The 18,066-nt window shown below is 32.1% G+C and overlaps 1 protein-coding gene across 1 annotated transcript in view; it reads left to right on the forward strand.

The window, feature by feature from the left end:
* LOC658635 (ephrin type-B receptor 1-B) overlaps positions 1-18,066 on the forward strand; it is a 33,213-nt gene that overhangs the window by 12,967 nt on the left and 2,180 nt on the right. The window contains 9 exon segments of the mRNA XM_064358221.1: positions 138-626; positions 687-842; positions 4,767-5,399; positions 5,467-5,649; positions 9,758-9,805; positions 9,924-10,336; positions 16,648-17,007; positions 17,009-17,175; positions 17,275-17,544. Coding sequence (XP_064214291.1) covers positions 138-626; positions 687-842; positions 4,767-5,399; positions 5,467-5,649; positions 9,758-9,805; positions 9,924-10,336; positions 16,648-17,007; positions 17,009-17,175; positions 17,275-17,544 — 2,719 coding nt within the window.

The following is an 18,066-nucleotide window of genomic DNA, read 5'->3' on the forward strand; positions in this document are numbered from 1 at the left end:
TTAAGCAAGAAATCGTCAAAAATCAACCGATTTCACAAAAGCGGTGCAAAAATTTTAGTTTTAGTTAGATAATTTAAAGCTCATTGACAGTTGATTATAGAACAAACTTGCCGTCCGTTTGAAAATTCTTCTTTCAGGCAATGCCTTATCGTGCAAGGAAACATTTAGTTTATTGTATTACGAATTTGACGCCGCGACGCGTGAGCCGCCTCCATGGGACGCCGACAGATACAAGCTCATCGGTCGCATTGCGGCCGGCGAAGGCCGTTTCAATTCCAACAGCGAAGTGAACATCAACACCGAAGTAAAAAGCATCCCAGTGACGAAAAAGGGCGTTTATTTCGCGTTTCGCGACCAAGGCGCGTGCATTTCCCTCCTCGCCATCAAAGTGTATTACATCACGTGTCCAGAAGTGACGATTAATTTCGCCAAATTTCCGGCAACACCAACCGGTAAAGAAATCACTCTCATCGAGCAAGCGACAGGTAGTTGCGTGCCGAATGCAGAAATCGTCGGTGGGACGCCCACTTATCTATGCAAAGGGGATGGAAAGTGGACGTTACCGACCGGGGGATGCAAATGCAAGGCTGGGTTTCAACCGGATGTGGAAAAGCAGACTTGCAATGGTGGGTTTTTTGGGGGGGAATGTTGGGATTTTTTTTTATTTATTTATTTTTTTTTTGTAGTTTGTGGTCCTGGGATGTACAAAGCGGAGGTTGGTGATGAGAATTGTTTGCCGTGTCCGGGACATTCCACCGGGAATGATTATGGACTGTCTGAGTGCCGGTGCAATAATGGGTATTATCGGGCACCTACCGACCCCAAGAATATGTCCTGCACTCGTAAGTGGTGTTTTTTATACTAGTTTCAAACATTTCTCGGGTTTAGTTTGGCTCTTCTGGCTTTTGCCAAAGGAAGTGAAGTAAAAAAACATCAAATTATGTCGAAACTCTTGTTATTTTTGACTCTTTTGATCATAAAACACTCAAGGTTTGTTAAATCGGGCCTCAAAGTTACGAAACTGCTTAGAAAAACAGCCACAAACACAAAACAAAGTCAAATTACGTCACTTTTTTGAGAGTTTGGCCAAACGAACTTTGTCTTTTCAAGTAATTTTACTGAAAAGGGAAGAGAAATCAACACTTAGGTCGAAATTGAAGTGATTCGATCAGTTTTACTGCGTTTTTGTAATATTTCGCAAATATACGGAAAAATCAAAAATAAAATTCGAAATTGACATTTTCTTGACTCGTGTCGTTTGATTTAGCTCGTTTGAACCAAAATTTCGCTAAAATAAAAGCTCAAATTTACTAAATTATGGATAAATTGATGTTATACTTGTACCAAAAAGATCTTGACCATAGACCGAAAAAGTGCCCAAAGTTAAGATTATTTTGGTCTTTTCCGAACGTTTTAAGATGGTTTTATGTCAACAACGTAATTGTTTTGGTGAAATTTTTTTTAGTCAACAAAACAAATTAGATCGAAAGTCTAAAGTTTACCTCGATTCTGTGAGATTTTGGGAAAGTCACTAACTTCGAACACAGATATTTTCTCTTTCCCAGCATTTTCTAAAATTTTCCGGTTAGAAATACTACAGTTTATAAAATTTCATCATAAAATTGTCAAGTTGTATACAATTTTTTTTATTGGATTTAGAATGTTTTATGAAAAAAAATTGCCTCTTTTCTTATTCATTTGAGCACATTTTTCAGCTTAAAACACTGTACAAAATTCTGTAGAATATATATTTCGATAAACCATTGATTTTTTGAAGCATTTAGGTAGATTTTTTTGTAAGATTTAGCTAAAATAATAATCTAGTAAGGTTATTTTAGAAAAAAATGAACTTATCGGAAGGATTTAAGCATTTCTCGGATTTAGTTGGGCTCTTTTGGCTTCTGCCAATAGTAAAAGGAAGTAAAGTAAAAAAAATATCAAATTATGTCGAAACTCTTGTTATTTTTGACTTTTTTGAACGCGTTTTTGGGTAAAAAAAACTTTAAACGTTACAAAATTACTTCGAAAAACATCCACAAACACTATAATTTCATTAAAACAAAGTAAAAAAATCATCAAATTACGTCACTTTTTTTAAATTTGGCTAAAAGAAGTTTGTCTTTTCAAGAAATTTTACTGAAATAAGGAGAAATCAACAATTATGTCGAAATTGAAGTTATTTTGCACCGTTTCGACCAATTTATTGCGTTTTTGTAATTTTGTTTTTTATTTTTTAATATTTTATCAAATAAAGCTAAAATTCACTAAATTATGCACTAGTTGTAGAAGCTAATGTTATAAATTTATCGAAACTGTTTTATGTTGCAAAAAAATGTAGACTATAGACCGAAAAAATACTCAAAGTTGAGATTATTTTTGTCTTTTCCGAACATTTTAAGTCAGTAACGCAATTATTTTGGTGAAATTTCTTCAAGTCAAAAAATCAAATTAGGTCGAAAGTCCAAAGTTTAACTCGAATTTGTGAATTTTTGATAAGCTGAACTAGAAAATCACTAAATTCGAAAATAGATACCTTCTCTTTAACAACGTTTCCTAAAGTTTCCCGGTCAGAATTTGAATTTCGTCAAAAAATAATCACGTTGCATCAAAAAATTTCTTTTTATTATTAAATAGCCTCTTTTCTTGTTCGTTTTAACACATTTTTCAGCTTATAACGCTGTATAAAATTCTGTAGAACATATTACGAAAAATCATCGAAAAAATCATTGCATTTTTCAAGCGATTAGGCAGTTTTTTCTGTAAGATTTCACTTAAATTAGGTAGGAAATTACCAAATTATATCTAAATTGAGGGTTATTTTTTATACAAATAAACTCATCGAAAAGAACTTTTGTTCTTACCTAGTATTTTACAGTATAATATGTGCAAAAAAAAACATAATCTTGAAAACCCCCGAATTAAGCCGAAACTTACACAATTTATTGTATTTATCAAAAAATTTTAAACGATTTTAAGCCAGAAATACAATTATTCGTCGATTATTTTAATCGAACTGCCCAAGAATAAAATTATGTCGAAAATATGTCGTTTTCAAGACTTTAAAAACACTTTGAAGGGTTGAAAATTCGCAAAATTTTGTTAGAACGGACCGAAAATCACTAAATTTTGTTGAAAATACCGATGTTTTTGCCTTTTTGTGATCGTTCTAGCAATTATTTGATACTTAACCTAATTATTTCCCCCAAAATTTGGCAAAAATAAGTCGAAAAATTCCCAAATAAGATTGGAACTGGTGTTAATAATTTATTTCTCTAGCAATTAAGCACGCTTTTAAGTTGTGAATCTAGTTTGTTTTTAGAGAAATTCAAATAAAATAAACCAAGAAATCATCTTTGGTTAAAAATTATATTAATTTGATTTTTTCCAACGTTTTTACACGTTTTTCATTCAATAATAAGTCATCAGAACGTCCAGAAATCACTAATTTAGGTCAAAAATTATAGTATTTTTGCCTTTTTTTGGGTATTCTATCACGTTTGTCAGCCAAATAGGCAATTATTTCCTGCAAATTTCTAGAAAATGATTAAATTTGTTTGGAAATTAAAATTATTTTATTACACACAAAAATTTTTCTAATATTCTATTTAATATTCGGGTGTTACGTATTTTTTTATCATTCTACACCAAGGAAATCTTATAAGAAGTCGAAAATGTTGAAAAGGTTGGTTGCTTCGCCATTTTACGCAAGTTCTTGAACTATAGAAACTCAGTTTTTTGGAAGATTTTGTACATTATTTTTTATACATTATTTCTGACCTTTTAGAGTCATCCTTACCACCAAAAACACTGTAATTAAAATTTACTTTTATTAATTATTTACTTTTATATTACAATTTAATAAAAAATGCCAAAAAAATCATTAAATAATGACGAAAATGTTGTTCTAGCCTTTTTTTAGTGTTTATTTTGCTAAATAGGACTAAATAATCAAATTGTGGCGAAAATTACATTTTTTTTTACCTTTTTTGATTAATTGTTTTAATCAAAAATACTGTAAATATGTTAATAAACGGTAAAAATAATAAAATAAAAGAATGTTAAACTTTTAAGCACGTTTTTGAGTAAAAAAAATATTCTCAGTGGCAATTTCACAAATTTGAATCCAAAAGTGTCCAAATTGTGTTATAAATTAAATTATTTTTACATTTTTCAAACAACCCTTTAAACTAAAGACGCTGTATTTGTACAAATATTTATCACAGTGAAACCAAAAATCGCAAAATTAGTCAAAAATTCGTTTTTCTCGTAGAAAATGTAGTTATTTTTGGCAATTTTGAACGTTCTGATCGTGATAATTTTAAGCTATATTTCACGGTATGAATTTTAATCGAAAATTAGTGAAAAAAAATACTAAATTACGTTGTTTTTTTATTAAAAAAAATTTAAATTTGATCGAAATTGACGTTTTTTTGATTTTTTTTGTCTGATTTCTTTCGTTCTGAGTGCAATTTCGTCAAACCAAATTCAATAAAAAAATTGTTAACAACAATAAAAGGCAAAAATTGACATAATTTTGCAATATTTCGAAGCAGTTTTTTCGGGAAGATACTAAAACGTAAAAATTTCGTAATTGTTTTGATCTGTTACGTCCGAAGTGACCATCATTTTTATTAAAAAAAGTTTCGATAATTTGCTTTGTATGTGAGATATGACTACATTATGGGACAGAAGCCGGTAATAAAGCTCGCTGTTTAACAAAACAAAGACCATCTGGTTCATTTCTTTACCAATAAATCCTCCCCCAGAGCCTCCATCCGCGCCCCAAAACCTCACCGTCAACTTCGTGGACCAATCAACCGTCGCCTTAAGTTGGGCCCCACCTGACAACCTCGGCGGTCGCACCGACACCGTCTACCGCATCAAATGCGACGCTTGCAGCCTTGGCCTCGTCCAATACAACCCCCATACGGACACATTCAACGACACACGTGTCACAATCTCCGGCCTGAACGCCGTCACCACGTACCGCTTCCAAATCTTCGCCGAAAACGGCGTCTCCTTCATGCGGACGGAAGCCCCAGAGTACGCCGACGTTACCGTCACGACCGAAGCCCTAGTCGCCAGCAGCATCACCAACGTGCGCGTGTCGTCCGTGATGAGCTCGGAGATCACACTCGCCTGGGACGCGCCGTCGGCGGCCGGCGACGGCAACGACATTGAAAACGACTTGGTGGAAACGTACGAAGTGCGCTGGTTCCCCAGGTCCGACATGGACTACAGTAACGCGTCCAGCTTGCTTACGACTGATTTATTTGCGACAATCACTGGCTTGCAGCAAAGAACTGAATACGGGCTGCAAGTCAGGGCCAAGACGCAGCGGGGCTGGGGGGCGTATTCGCCGGTTATTTTTAAAACTACCGGACAGGTGCTCAATACAGGTAAAATTCGCCACGAGCTTCGTTTGTATTTTTTTTAATAATTATTATTTTTGTGTATTTTTTTCAGCCTATGTTGGGGATGATGAAGGCATTAGGTTACAATTAGTCGCAGGTTCGATCGTCGTAGTGGTCGTTGTCTTGGTGGTGATCATTGTTTTCACGGTTATGTTCCTCAGATCACGATCGAATGACGAATGTAATAAAAAACAACCCAGTGATTGTGATACTTTAGAATATCGCAACGGTGAAGGTAACTTATTTAGGGAAATGGTTTACAGGGTGTGACAGTTGAAAGTTTGGAACGGCAGTCATTTATTTATCAAGGTGGCAACAAAATTTAAACCTGAATTTGGTATCTTTGCTATCGTCATAATTTTAACAATCGTATCATAAATATTACGTTATAGCTTAAGCACAAGGTGTTTAATCATAATTTTGCGGCAAGAACATGTGAGGAAGATGAGGATAAGAAATGAAATACAAAATATAACACTAAAATCAAAATTTTCTCACATGGCTATAAGTGAGAACAAAATTAAATAATGCACGTTAGCGATTCCGTGATTACGGACGGGACATAATCCCGTCAACATTTATTTTCAAAATAGTTTTTCTTTAAAAAAAAATGTTAATAATTAAAGTGATGAGATAATATTAATGTAAACATCCACCAAGCACCAATGTGTTGCGTGAATAAATAAATTTAATTACATTGAACAATTTAAATGCATAACTTTTCCAAAATAGTTATAAAGCCGTCGGTACTTTGGAAAGAACAAAAATATATTACAGGTGCTAGATTTATTTAAACACAATAAAAATATTGTGAATGATTTTGTCATGAAAACAGGTAATTCTGGGGAAATGACCAAAATGATAAATAGTAAGATTACAATTACAAAATTATGCTAAGCAACAATTTATAACATGAATATTTTTACAAAAAACAACTAACATTCGGAAATAAAATTAACTAGACGCCCTCTGGTGATGACTTTTGAACTATGTCGAAAACAGTAAAGAAATTTTCGTAATGCCACACTAGCGTTGACTTTGGTTCTATAGTTTTTCATGGTATAATGTGTTTATTGTTGGAACTTGAAAGTGGATAAAAAGTGAAAAATATTTAAATTTTGATTACAAAGTGTTATCAAATAGTTGTCTAATTAAAGATTATAAGTAATGGATCACAGCGAACACAAAGTTTGGCTCAAGAAACCAATAAATTAGTGAAGTGTTATGAATTTTAGGTTAGAATTTTCCACTGAAAAAATCATGAAATGCTGCGGTAAATCTGCGAAACTACAATAAAGATTAACAACTGCTGATACATTTAAACGTAAATTATGCCAAAAGGTAGGCTTTTCAATGTCTTTGTAATAATTTTCCAATAAAGAAAGTGAACCAAACAGTCATTCGTTATTCGTGTTTTCCTCGTCATCTCTCATTTGTCAACATAAGTTTCTTGCATCAAAGATGCAATAATCATTCCGCATAGGCAATGTAATAATTGTGAAGCCCCAAAATTCGTACAACGCTCAAAATATCCGAATAAACATTTTCCCGCCATTTATGGTTACTGTTTTCGACCTAGCTCAGTGGCGCCCCCAACGGTAATTTTACTTCCGAATTATAAAGAAGAGAACACAATCTATAAAATTGAATTTGGAGTACGTTTAACAATTTAACACTTCTTAGTAAACGTAACTTCCAATTTAAAAGCTCTTGGTTTTGCGCACGCATTATTAATTATTATTTTCTGGGAACAAATTTCGTTCCAAATTAGTCTTTTTAATTTGGTCATTAAAAAATGATATTTTGGAATGATAATCCCATTTACAGATTTTTTATAAAAATAATTAAGACCAAAATTTATGCGAAAATTGACAATTACCCTGGAATTGCTGACTTACCTTTATGGCATCTTCTTCTGTCACAGTTTATAGCAAGAAATTAAAATAGAATAAAAACAAAACCCATACAGTAATTATGCCAATATCACATACAACATGAATACAAGGAGTTTGAAATAAAAAAAAAACAATGAATTTAAAACTTTTAAACCGCAAAATTCTGATTTTATTTGGGAATAACCAACTAAATAAAGGAATAGGGACAAAACGTCACCATCAAAAAATATAATCTGTGATATAACTAATGTTGCGAGGTGGCAAACAAACAAGTTTATCTGAGTCATTGATTTTTGTTACGACTTCGTCACTTACCGTTTTTTTTTGTCCAATCGCTGAAATTAATTCACTGGGCAAATAATTTCAGACAAGATCTTCGGTATTCTAAAAGATGCACAATTAAAACAAAGCCTTTTTAAGGAGAATTTAATAAATAATAATAACACTAATTTTCGCCTTTAAATATTTTTGTGTTTGTATTCCAAATTAGTGTTCAATAAAGCGTCATTACAAAAAAAAACTAATTATGTAATATATAATAGATAAAAATGAATCAACAAATAAACAAATATACAGTGTGTCCCAAGTTTTAGGGCTGGCGTAAAAATACATATTTCTAGTTGATAAGAAAAAAAGTACAATGTTTTTAAATGATTCTCTAAATAATATTAAATGGTGCCGCTCTGCTCAGTTGAATCCTTTGTTAATAAATGTCAAATCTGTCAATTAATTTCTTTTAAAAATTCCGTTAAAATGCAACAAAATTGTTTTATATAAACAAAAGTTTATTTCCGAATGTGAAACTTAATAAATGTAAAATGGTAATATTTGATGTTTAAATGCCTGTCATTAGTTCTACAAAGCGGTATTTTCCGATTTGACATGAGAAATTCACGGACGACTAGATGAGAATCATTCTAAAAGCCTAAACTATGGAGAAAACTAATTACGCTACAATATGATACAGAAAAAATAACCACACGTACGACATTTTAATTCAATGATATTTTATTGAAACATAAATATTGATATTGACAATATTGACATTTCAAACGACGGGCAATATGTTTTTTGAAAGTATTGTTATTTAAAGTTAATTTTATAATCAAAATTTTTGGTAGAACTAACTAAAACTATTGTAATATTCTACAGTGGTACATGAATAATTTGCACAATTTTTTTTCTGGAAAAGGACTTATTATCGCAAATCGTTAATTGTAAATGATACCACAAATTCAGTGTTTCCAATAGATTTTTCTAATAGAAATTTTCAACTAGAACACCCTATTGAACAATTTCGCGTACGAGGTGTGGAGAAAGTATGAAATCAAACGCACTTTTGTCTCAAACTCTCCTCATTTTTTTCAAGTGTTCTGGAAGGTTTTATTTGTTAAACACCCGATCATGTCACCTGATTTCGTGAGAAATGAGTTGGATCAAAAATTACAATTATTTCGGGAAGTCTTGTCAAAAAAAAACCGAAAAATTTTATCAAAAATAAGCCCAAAAATCACCAACTTTTGCTTAAAGTGACATTCTTTTGACATTTTTCAGCGTTTCAGTGCCTTTTTTGGCAAAAAACGCCGTTATTTTGCAACATTTCATCAAAGACATGCCACAAACCAGTAAATTAATCCAATTTGCCCTTTTGGAACATTTTTATAACACTTTTCATTAAAAATTTTAAATTCGGTTGAAAATTACATTTATTTCACGAAGTCTTGACCAAAAAAAATGACGAAAAATGACCAAATTAAATCGAAAATTACATTAATCTTGCCTTTTCTATCATTTTTAGACGTTCATGGGGAATTCGGTCGAGAATTTGTGTAATTATTTAGCGAAATTTCATCAAAAATAAGCCCAAAAATCACCGAATTTTGTTCATTTTCAGCGTTTCAGTGCCTCTTTTTTTTAGCAAAAACGCAGTTATATTGCAACATTTTATAAAAGACAAGCCACAAACCGGTAAATTAACCCATTTTTGCTCTTTTCGAACATTTTTCATTAAAAATTCGGTTGAAAATACAATTATTTCGTGAAATTTAGCAAAAACAAGCCAAAAAGACCAGTTTTTACTTTCTCAAACGTAATTTATAAGTTGCTTAATTCCATACTTCCTGTACACCTTTACGACTTTAAAACAAGTTAACTGTGCTAATTTATCCCCACTTAAATTACCACAGCTAGCTTAGCTTACGTAGCACTTAAAAATACCAAAAGCTATAAGCATTGTGTAATTTAGGTATTTTTGTGTTAAAATTAGATTGCACCAATCACATTATATATAATGATGCCTATGATACACTTTCACGCTACCCAAAAGGATTAGTAGTGACCTACAGTAAGTCTCACACTTTGTTAGTGTTTGCACGTTTTATTCTCACACTTGTGTTGTCCCAAACTCTAATATTTTTTTATGATTTTTATTTTATTTTTTATTTTTAGTTCATCACAGCTTGGATAACCCCCCTATAGTTACAACCCATACAAATGGTAATTTCCCTTTTTTTATTTTTCATTTCTAAAACGTTCAAGTTTCTGGTCAAAGTGGCCTTCGGCCACTTTGACCCAGAAATTGCCCAGACGTGGAGATAATTGTGATTGTGTCCAGTGACGACGCCGCTGTTCACTGGAATCAGCGGCTCCTCCCGCACCTACATCGACCCCCACACGTACGAGGACCCCAACCAGGCGGTGCGCGAATTCGCGCGCGAAATCGACGCCAGCTGCATTACAATCGAAGCGATTATCGGCGGCGGCGAATTCGGCGATGTTTGCAAAGGCAAGCTCAAAACGAACGGAATCGACATCGATGTCGCGATCAAGACACTCAAAGCCGGCTCGTTGGATAAAGCACGCAACGATTTCCTCACCGAAGCCTCGATCATGGGCCAGTTCGAGCACCCCAACGTGATATTCCTCCAAGGGGTGGTCACCAAGTCCAACCCCGTTATGATCATCACCGAGTATATGGAGAACGGGTCGCTGGACACCTTCCTCCGCGCCAACGACGGCAAATTCCAGGTGATTTATTATTAATTATAAATAGGAAAAAAAATTAAGAAAATTACTAGTTATTTATTTAACGAGTTTGAGTGTAAATCGGACGCTATATTTCACGACCACAAGTGAAAACGAGGTGAAATAAATGAACCGATTTACACGAAAACGAGTTGAATACAATATTTTATTTTTTGAATTAAACTCAACAAGGCTTAAAATTGCCCTAATTTTATTAAAAATAATCTGACGTTTCGTATTGAGAAATGCCAAACAGTTGTCAAAGCTTTCTTACACAAGAGAAAATAAAATAAAAATATTATCCATTTCCATAAAACAAATTTAAAACTTTAGATTTCGGAACAAACCGCATTGCTCTACGAGTTTTTTTTTTAGCAAAAACATGTACAAGTTTAGATCACGTTAAATGTTGGTATAATACACAAAATGAGTTGCTGAATTCAATGGAACAAACCGCATTGCTCTACGACTTTTAGTTTTCGAGTTATGAATTTTTTTGTTGACTAAAATTTTCCACTATGAGAAATACCTATCTTAATTTTTAGCAAAAAATTTTAAAACTTTAGATCCCGTTAAATGTTGGCATAATACAGAAAATGAGCCGCTGAATTCAATGGAACAAACCGCATTGCTCTAAGACTTTTAGTTTTTGAGTTATGAATTTTTTTGTTGAATAACCTATCTTAATTTTTAGCAAAAAATTTTAAAATGTCAGATCTCGTTGAAAGTTGGTATAATACAGAAAATATGCCGCTGAATACAATGTAACAAACCGCATTGCTCTACGACTTTTAGTTTTCGAGTTAAGAATTTTTTTGTTGAATAAAATTTTCCACTATAGAAATTGCCTATCTTAATTTTTAGCAAAAAGAATTAAAATGTCAGATCTCGTTGAAAGTTGGTATAATACAGAAAATGAGCCGCTGAATTTAATGGAACAAACCGCATTGCTCTACGACTTTTAGTTTTCGAGTTATGAATTTTTTTGTTGACTAAAATTTTCCACTATGAGAAATACCTATCTTAATTTTTAGCAAAAAATTTTAAAACTTTAGATCCCGTTAAATGTTGGTATAATACAGAAAATGAGCCGCTGAATTCAATGGAACAAACCGCATTGCTCTACGACTTTTAGTTTTCGAGTTATGAATTTTTTTGTTGAATAAAATTTTCCACTATAGAAATTGCCTATCTTAATTTTTAGCAAAAAATTTTCAAATGTCAGATCTCGTTGAAAGTTGGTGTAATACAGAAAATGAGCCGCTGAATTCAATGGAACAAACCGCATTGCTCTACGACTTTTAGTTTTTGAGTTATGAATTTTTTTTTGGTAAATAAAATTTTCCTCTATAGAAATTGCCTATCTTAATTTGTAGCAAAAAATTTTAAAATGTCAGATCTCGTTGAAAGTTGGTATAATACAGAAAATATGCCGCTGAATACAATGTAACAAACCGCATTGCTCTACGACTTTTAGTTTTCGAGTTAAGAATTTTTTTGTTGAATAAAATTTTCCACTATAGAAATTGCCTATCTTAATTTTTAGCAAAAAGAATTAAAATGTCAGATCTCGTTGAAAGTTGGTATAATACAGAAAATGAGCCGCTGAATTTAATGGAACAAACCGCATTGCTCTACGACTTTTAGTTTTCGAGTTATGAATTTTTTTGTTGACTAAAATTTTCCACTATGAGAAATACCTATCTTAATTTTTAGCAAAAAATTTTAAAACTTTAGATCCCGTTAAATGTTGGTATAATACAGAAAATGAGCCGCTGAATTCAATGGAACAAACCGCATTGCTCTACGACTTTTAGTTTTCGAGTTAAGAATTTTTTTGTTGAATAAAATTTTCCACTATAGAAATTGCCTATCTTAATTTTTAGCAAAAAGAATTAAAATGTCAGATCTCGTTGAAAGTTGGTATAATACAGAAAATGAGCCGCTGAATTCAATGGAACAAACCGCATTGCTCTACGACTTTTAGTTTTCGAGTTATGAATTTTTTTGTTGAATAAAATTTTCCACTATAGAAATTGCCTATCTTAATTTTTAGCAAAAAATTTTAAAATGTCAGTTCTCGTTGAAAGTTGGTATAATACAGAAAATATGCCGCTGAATACAATGTAACAAACCGCATTGCTCTACGACTTTTAGTTTTCGAGTTAAGAATTTTTTTGTTGAATAAAATTTTCCACTATAGAAATTGCCTATCTTAATTTTTAGCAAAAAGAATTAAAATGTCAGATCTCGTTGAAAGTTGGTATAATACAGAAAATGAGCCGCTGAATTCAATGGAACAAACCGCATTGCTCTACGACTTTTAGTTTTCGAGTTATGAATTTTTTTGTTGAATAAAATTTTCCACTATAGAAATTGCCTATCTTAATTTTTAGCAAAAAATTTTCAAATGTCAGATCTCGTTGAAAGTTGGTGTAATACAGAAAATGAGCCGCTGAATTCAATGGAACAAACCGCATTGCTCTACGACTTTTAGTTTTTGAGTTATGAATTTTTTTTTGGTAAATAAAATTTTCCTCTATAGAAATTGCCTATCTTAATTTGTAGCAAAAAATTTTAAAATGTCAGATCTCGTTGAAAGTTGGTATAATACAGAAAATATGCCGCTGAATACAATGTAACAAACCGCATTGCTCTACGACTTTTAGTTTTCGAGTTAAGAATTTTTTTGTTGAATAAAATTTTCCACTATAGAAATTGCCTATCTTAATTTTTAGCAAAAAGAATTAAAATGTCAGATCTCGTTGAAAGTTGGTATAACACAGAAAATAAGCCGCTGAATTTGATGGAACAAACCGCATTGCTCTACGACTTTTAGTTTTCGAGTTACGAATTTTTTTATTGAATAAAATTTTCCACTATGACTAAATGGCTACCCTAAATTTAGGCAAAAATTTTAAATTTTTAATTCTTATGAAAAATTGATATAATATGTAAAATGAGCCGTAGAATTCAATGAATTCAAAAGAATTCAAAAAATAAAAATAAATGTTTGATTTTTGACTAAATTTTAACCATTTCCTTAAACTGACGAATATTTTAAAAACAGTTGTGTGTAGATGGAAAATAAAGACAGTTTTGGAATCCTGAAACAATTTTCTGTAAAAAAAGATCACATTTGAGTTAATTTGATTCTCTACTTTACCCAAAAAATCTGTGTTCAGGAGTGTTTGTTTTTTCACAATCAAGTTTCTTTGACTGATATCTTAAAAATTATCGCTTGTTTCCAAAATAGAAAACAAATGCAGAATGTTTGAATATTTTGTATATAAGAAGCTACAGTATCTCAACATCACCCATCTCGTAGATCAATATAAATAATCTTTATTTTGAGGAATCAAATTTTTAACGATATCTCAAAAATTGTTAGCTATAGATGAAAAATAAAAATAGTTTTGGAATCCTCTGACAATTTTCTGTAAGACAAACTTCATATTTGAGTTGATTTGAACCTACATTTTATCAAAAAAAATTAATAAATTCCCAAATGTTTGTTTTTTGACAAAATTTTAACCAGTTCCTCAAACTTTTGGCCAATATGTCGAAAACTATTGGGTGTATATGGAAAATAAAGACAGTTTCGGAATCAAGAGACAATTTTCTGTAAGAAAAACTTACATTTGAGTTGGTTTTATTCCCCACTTTGCTCAAAAATCTACAATGTTTAGAAGTGTTTATTTTTTGACAATCTTAAATTTAACTAGTTTCTTAAATTTTGACCGATATCTCAAAAACTGTTGGATGTAGAAAAATAGTTTTGAAATACTCAGACAATTTTCTGTAAAAAAAACTGACGTCTGATTTAATTCTCTAAAAAAAATTATGTGTTGGAAATGTTTGATTTTTGACAAAGTTAATTTTATCCAGTTTCTTAAACTTTGACTGAAACCTTAAAAATTACACTCGTAGATGAAAAAAATTAAAACAGATTCCGAATCTTTGAATGATTTTGAATATAAAACACTGGAGTATTAATTCTCGGAACTACCTAACTTTAAAAAAAAAATTAAAAGCATTTTACTCCAATTAAACTTTATTTGAGAAACCAAACTTTGACTGATATCTCAAAAACCGTTGTGCGTAAACGGAAAATAAAGGCAGTTTCGGAAACCTCAGACAATTTTTCGTAAGAAAAACATTCATACACTTGAGTTAATTTGACCTACACTTTGCCAAAATGAATGTATTTTTCAGAAGGGTCTGGATTTTGACAATCTAAATTTTATCCAGTTTCTTAAACTTCGACTGATATTTTAAGAACTACCGCTTATAGATAAAAAATTAAAACAGATTGAAAATCCTTGAATAATTTTACACATGAAAAGTTGTAGTTTCATTTGTTTGAATTATCTAACTTTAAAAAAATAATAATAATAGCATTAAACGTTATCTTAAGGAACCATAGTTTGACCGACATCTCAAAGACTGTTGGTTGTAGATTTCGGAATCCTCTGACAATTTTCCATTAGAAAAACTTACATTTGAGTTGGTTTTTAATTTTTTTTAATTTTGTCTGATATCTTAAAAACTATCGCTCGTAGATAAAAAATTCAAACAGATTCCGAATAGTTAAATAAAACTAACATTATAGTTTACACTACTTTAGGTGATACTTATACTTCTTGTAGATTTTGGGTTCAAAAAATATATTACGTGTATAAAAAATTGACAACACAACGTTAGAGAAATATGCAATTAACAAAAATATAAAAGTATAATTCCTAAACCGCCTACAACAAATTAAAAATGAGTTATTTTACCTTGATTTTTCCCTTATGATAATAGGTAGCGAATTTCTCGTCTAAAAATGTTCTAAATCTGTTAAAACAATCCAACATGGATTTACTGCGAGAAATTTAGTTTTGATTCAAAGAGTTATACTAAAATTTTAGAAAGTAGCGAGTTTGAGACCTAATTTAGTGATTATTTACTTTTGTTTGGCGAAATCTTTAGAATCCATCTAATTTCTCATCGAAAAATGCTGTAAATCTAACAAAACAACCTCAAAAAACACATTTAGGTTTTGTCTTTTCAATCTTTGAAGTCTAAATTATGTTAAATTATTTATTTATTTATTCGATCTTTATTTCGGCGAAGTTTAGTCAAGGCTACTCAATTTAATCCAGTACAAAACATGATCGAAAACTATACAACATAAATAAAAATTATTATTGGAGTAAGTGCTTTTTTGTGATTGCTAAACTAGTGCAAATTAAAACATTACCGTTCGAAATTTTATTATTTGTCTCTTCAGCTTAATTAATTATAAGTTGACGTTTTCATCAAGTTACAATAATATATTATTATACGAGTTTTATAAGACGTTCTATTGTGGCACGAATGGTTTTTGAGCATGACGAAGGAGTGCCTCAATTAAATCTTATAATATAAAACGAGTGTAATATACAATTTTTTCTATTTTCTATTTTTGATATTTGTTTTTTTTTTTTTAATTTAACTTAACAAAATCTGTTCAAACTATTTTCTCTTAATTTTGTTAGTTTTTCGGGCCTTACCAATAAACGACTTGACACTGTTGACAGATCACACACAAAATTACAGTGATGACTCATGCGACGTTGGTGTTTTTATAGTTTTGAAACAGCTAATACAAGGAGTTGCACAAAAGTTCTCTACTTTGAGTTTCACAATGAATTTGTGAAACTAAAGTAGAAAAAATATTTTGAAAGTTATAACAAGCGTTCATTTACAAAAAAAAAAAAAAACTCAAGAGTGCTTTAAATTTAAGAAACAATTGTTTTGTACGTCTATGATTGATTCATTCTCTCATAACCTTACTTTTTAACAATTAAAAAAAAACAGATTTTCATAAAAACATTTATTTATTATTTATAAAAACTGTTAGAAATGTCTTCTTTGGTGTTCACCACACATAACACATCACCTTTGAACACTATTTAACAATCTTTGGCTATGAATTCTGATGAGCTGATTTAGTAGGCAACCAACAATACAATGATACAAATTGTTCTACGACTTCCGTAAAATATCAGGGCATGCTGCGAGTTTTTTTAATAATGAACACCTGATATTAGTTATAAATTATTATTATAAATAATTTTAATTACTTAATAATGAAATAAACAAAAGATGAAAATAAAGAAGAAAGTAGTAATAAAATAAGTAACAACAAATTCTTGACGATAAATTTTATTAATTGCTTTTTTATAGAGCCGTGTGAGAGAAAAAAACTTTTCTTGCTAAAACCGTTTAACGAAATCAATTTGAACAAAACGTGATGTATTTTTGCTAAAACCCACTTTTGTCCACAGGTGATCCAGCTGGTGGGCATGCTCCGGGGCATAGCCTCCGGTATGCAATACTTGAGCGAAATGAACTACGTCCATCGTGATCTAGCGGCGAGAAATGTCCTCGTTAACTCGCAACTCGTTTGCAAAATCGCCGACTTCGGCTTGAGTCGCGAGATCGAGAGTGCGACAGAAGGGGCGTACACCACACGCGGGGGCAAAATCCCGGTGAGGTGGACGGCACCCGAAGCTATCGCCTTCCGGAAGTTCACATCGGCGAGCGATGTCTGGTCGATGGGAATCGTCTGCTGGGAGGTGATGTCCTACGGGGAGAGGCCCTATTGGAATTGGTCGAATCAGGACGTCATCAAGAGCATAGAGAAGGGGGTACCGACTTCCGGCCCCGATGGACTGTCCTGAAGCGATCTACCAGCTCATGTTGGACTGTTGGCAGAAGGAGCGCACCCACAGGCCCACATTCCAATCGATTGTAAAGACTTTAGATAAATTAATACGTGTTCCGGACACGTTGCGGAAAATCGCCCAGAATCGGTGAGTGGCCAACTATTATTATTCTCTCGCATAAACGCACTTCCGTAAACTTTCACGCTTTAGATGTTCATTTTTTTGTTTTTTTTTTTACCATTTTAGACACCTGCCACCGTGCTTAAACCCATACTTTCGGCAAGATTTGCGTCACGTGTCAGAACTGCCCGCGCGCGAGTCGTTTTTCGATTACGGCCTTCCGGACGTAATACTTTTGCAAAACTACGAAATGTCTCAGTGGCTTTCGCAGGAACGTTTCAATTTGAGTTCCGATTTTGGCAGTTCTGATCAGACGTTGTTCACATACCAGGGAGACACTCACACGCCATCACACACGTACACTAAAAGGGGCGCTTGGGTCACTTTTAGCAACATGTAAATATGCTTTTGTTTGATTTTTGCATGACTTTTGTGTTTCTGCTTCCTAATTTTTCATTAATAGAGTAGTGACAGGCGAAATTGATCACTTTGTCTCAAGTTTTTGTAAATTTGAAATAACGTGAGTTCGAAAAACAGAGCTGTAATTAACATGGAAAAATAAATTTTTGTGCTATTTTGCTTCCCCTGCTATTTTTTGTGACATTTTTTGCTCCCTCGGATATTTTTTGTGCCATTTTTTGCTTCCTCAGATATTTTTTGTGCCATTTTTTGCTCCCCCAAAAATTTTTTGTGCTATTTTTTGCACTTTTTGTGCCATTTTTTGCTCCCCCAAAAATTTTTTGCCCTTTTTGTGCCATTTTTTGCTCCCCCAAAAATTTTTTGCGCCATTTTTTGCCCTTTTTGTGCCATTTTTTGCTCCCCCAAAAAAATTTTTGTGCCATTTTTTGCTCCCCCAAAAATTTTTTGTGCCATTTTTTGCTCCCCCAAAAATTTTTTGTGCCATTTTTTGCTCCCCCA

This window comes from Tribolium castaneum, chromosome 8 (genome assembly GCF_031307605.1).
Source record: "Tribolium castaneum strain GA2 chromosome 8, icTriCast1.1, whole genome shotgun sequence".
NCBI classification, from domain to species: Eukaryota; Metazoa; Arthropoda; class Insecta; order Coleoptera; family Tenebrionidae; genus Tribolium; species Tribolium castaneum.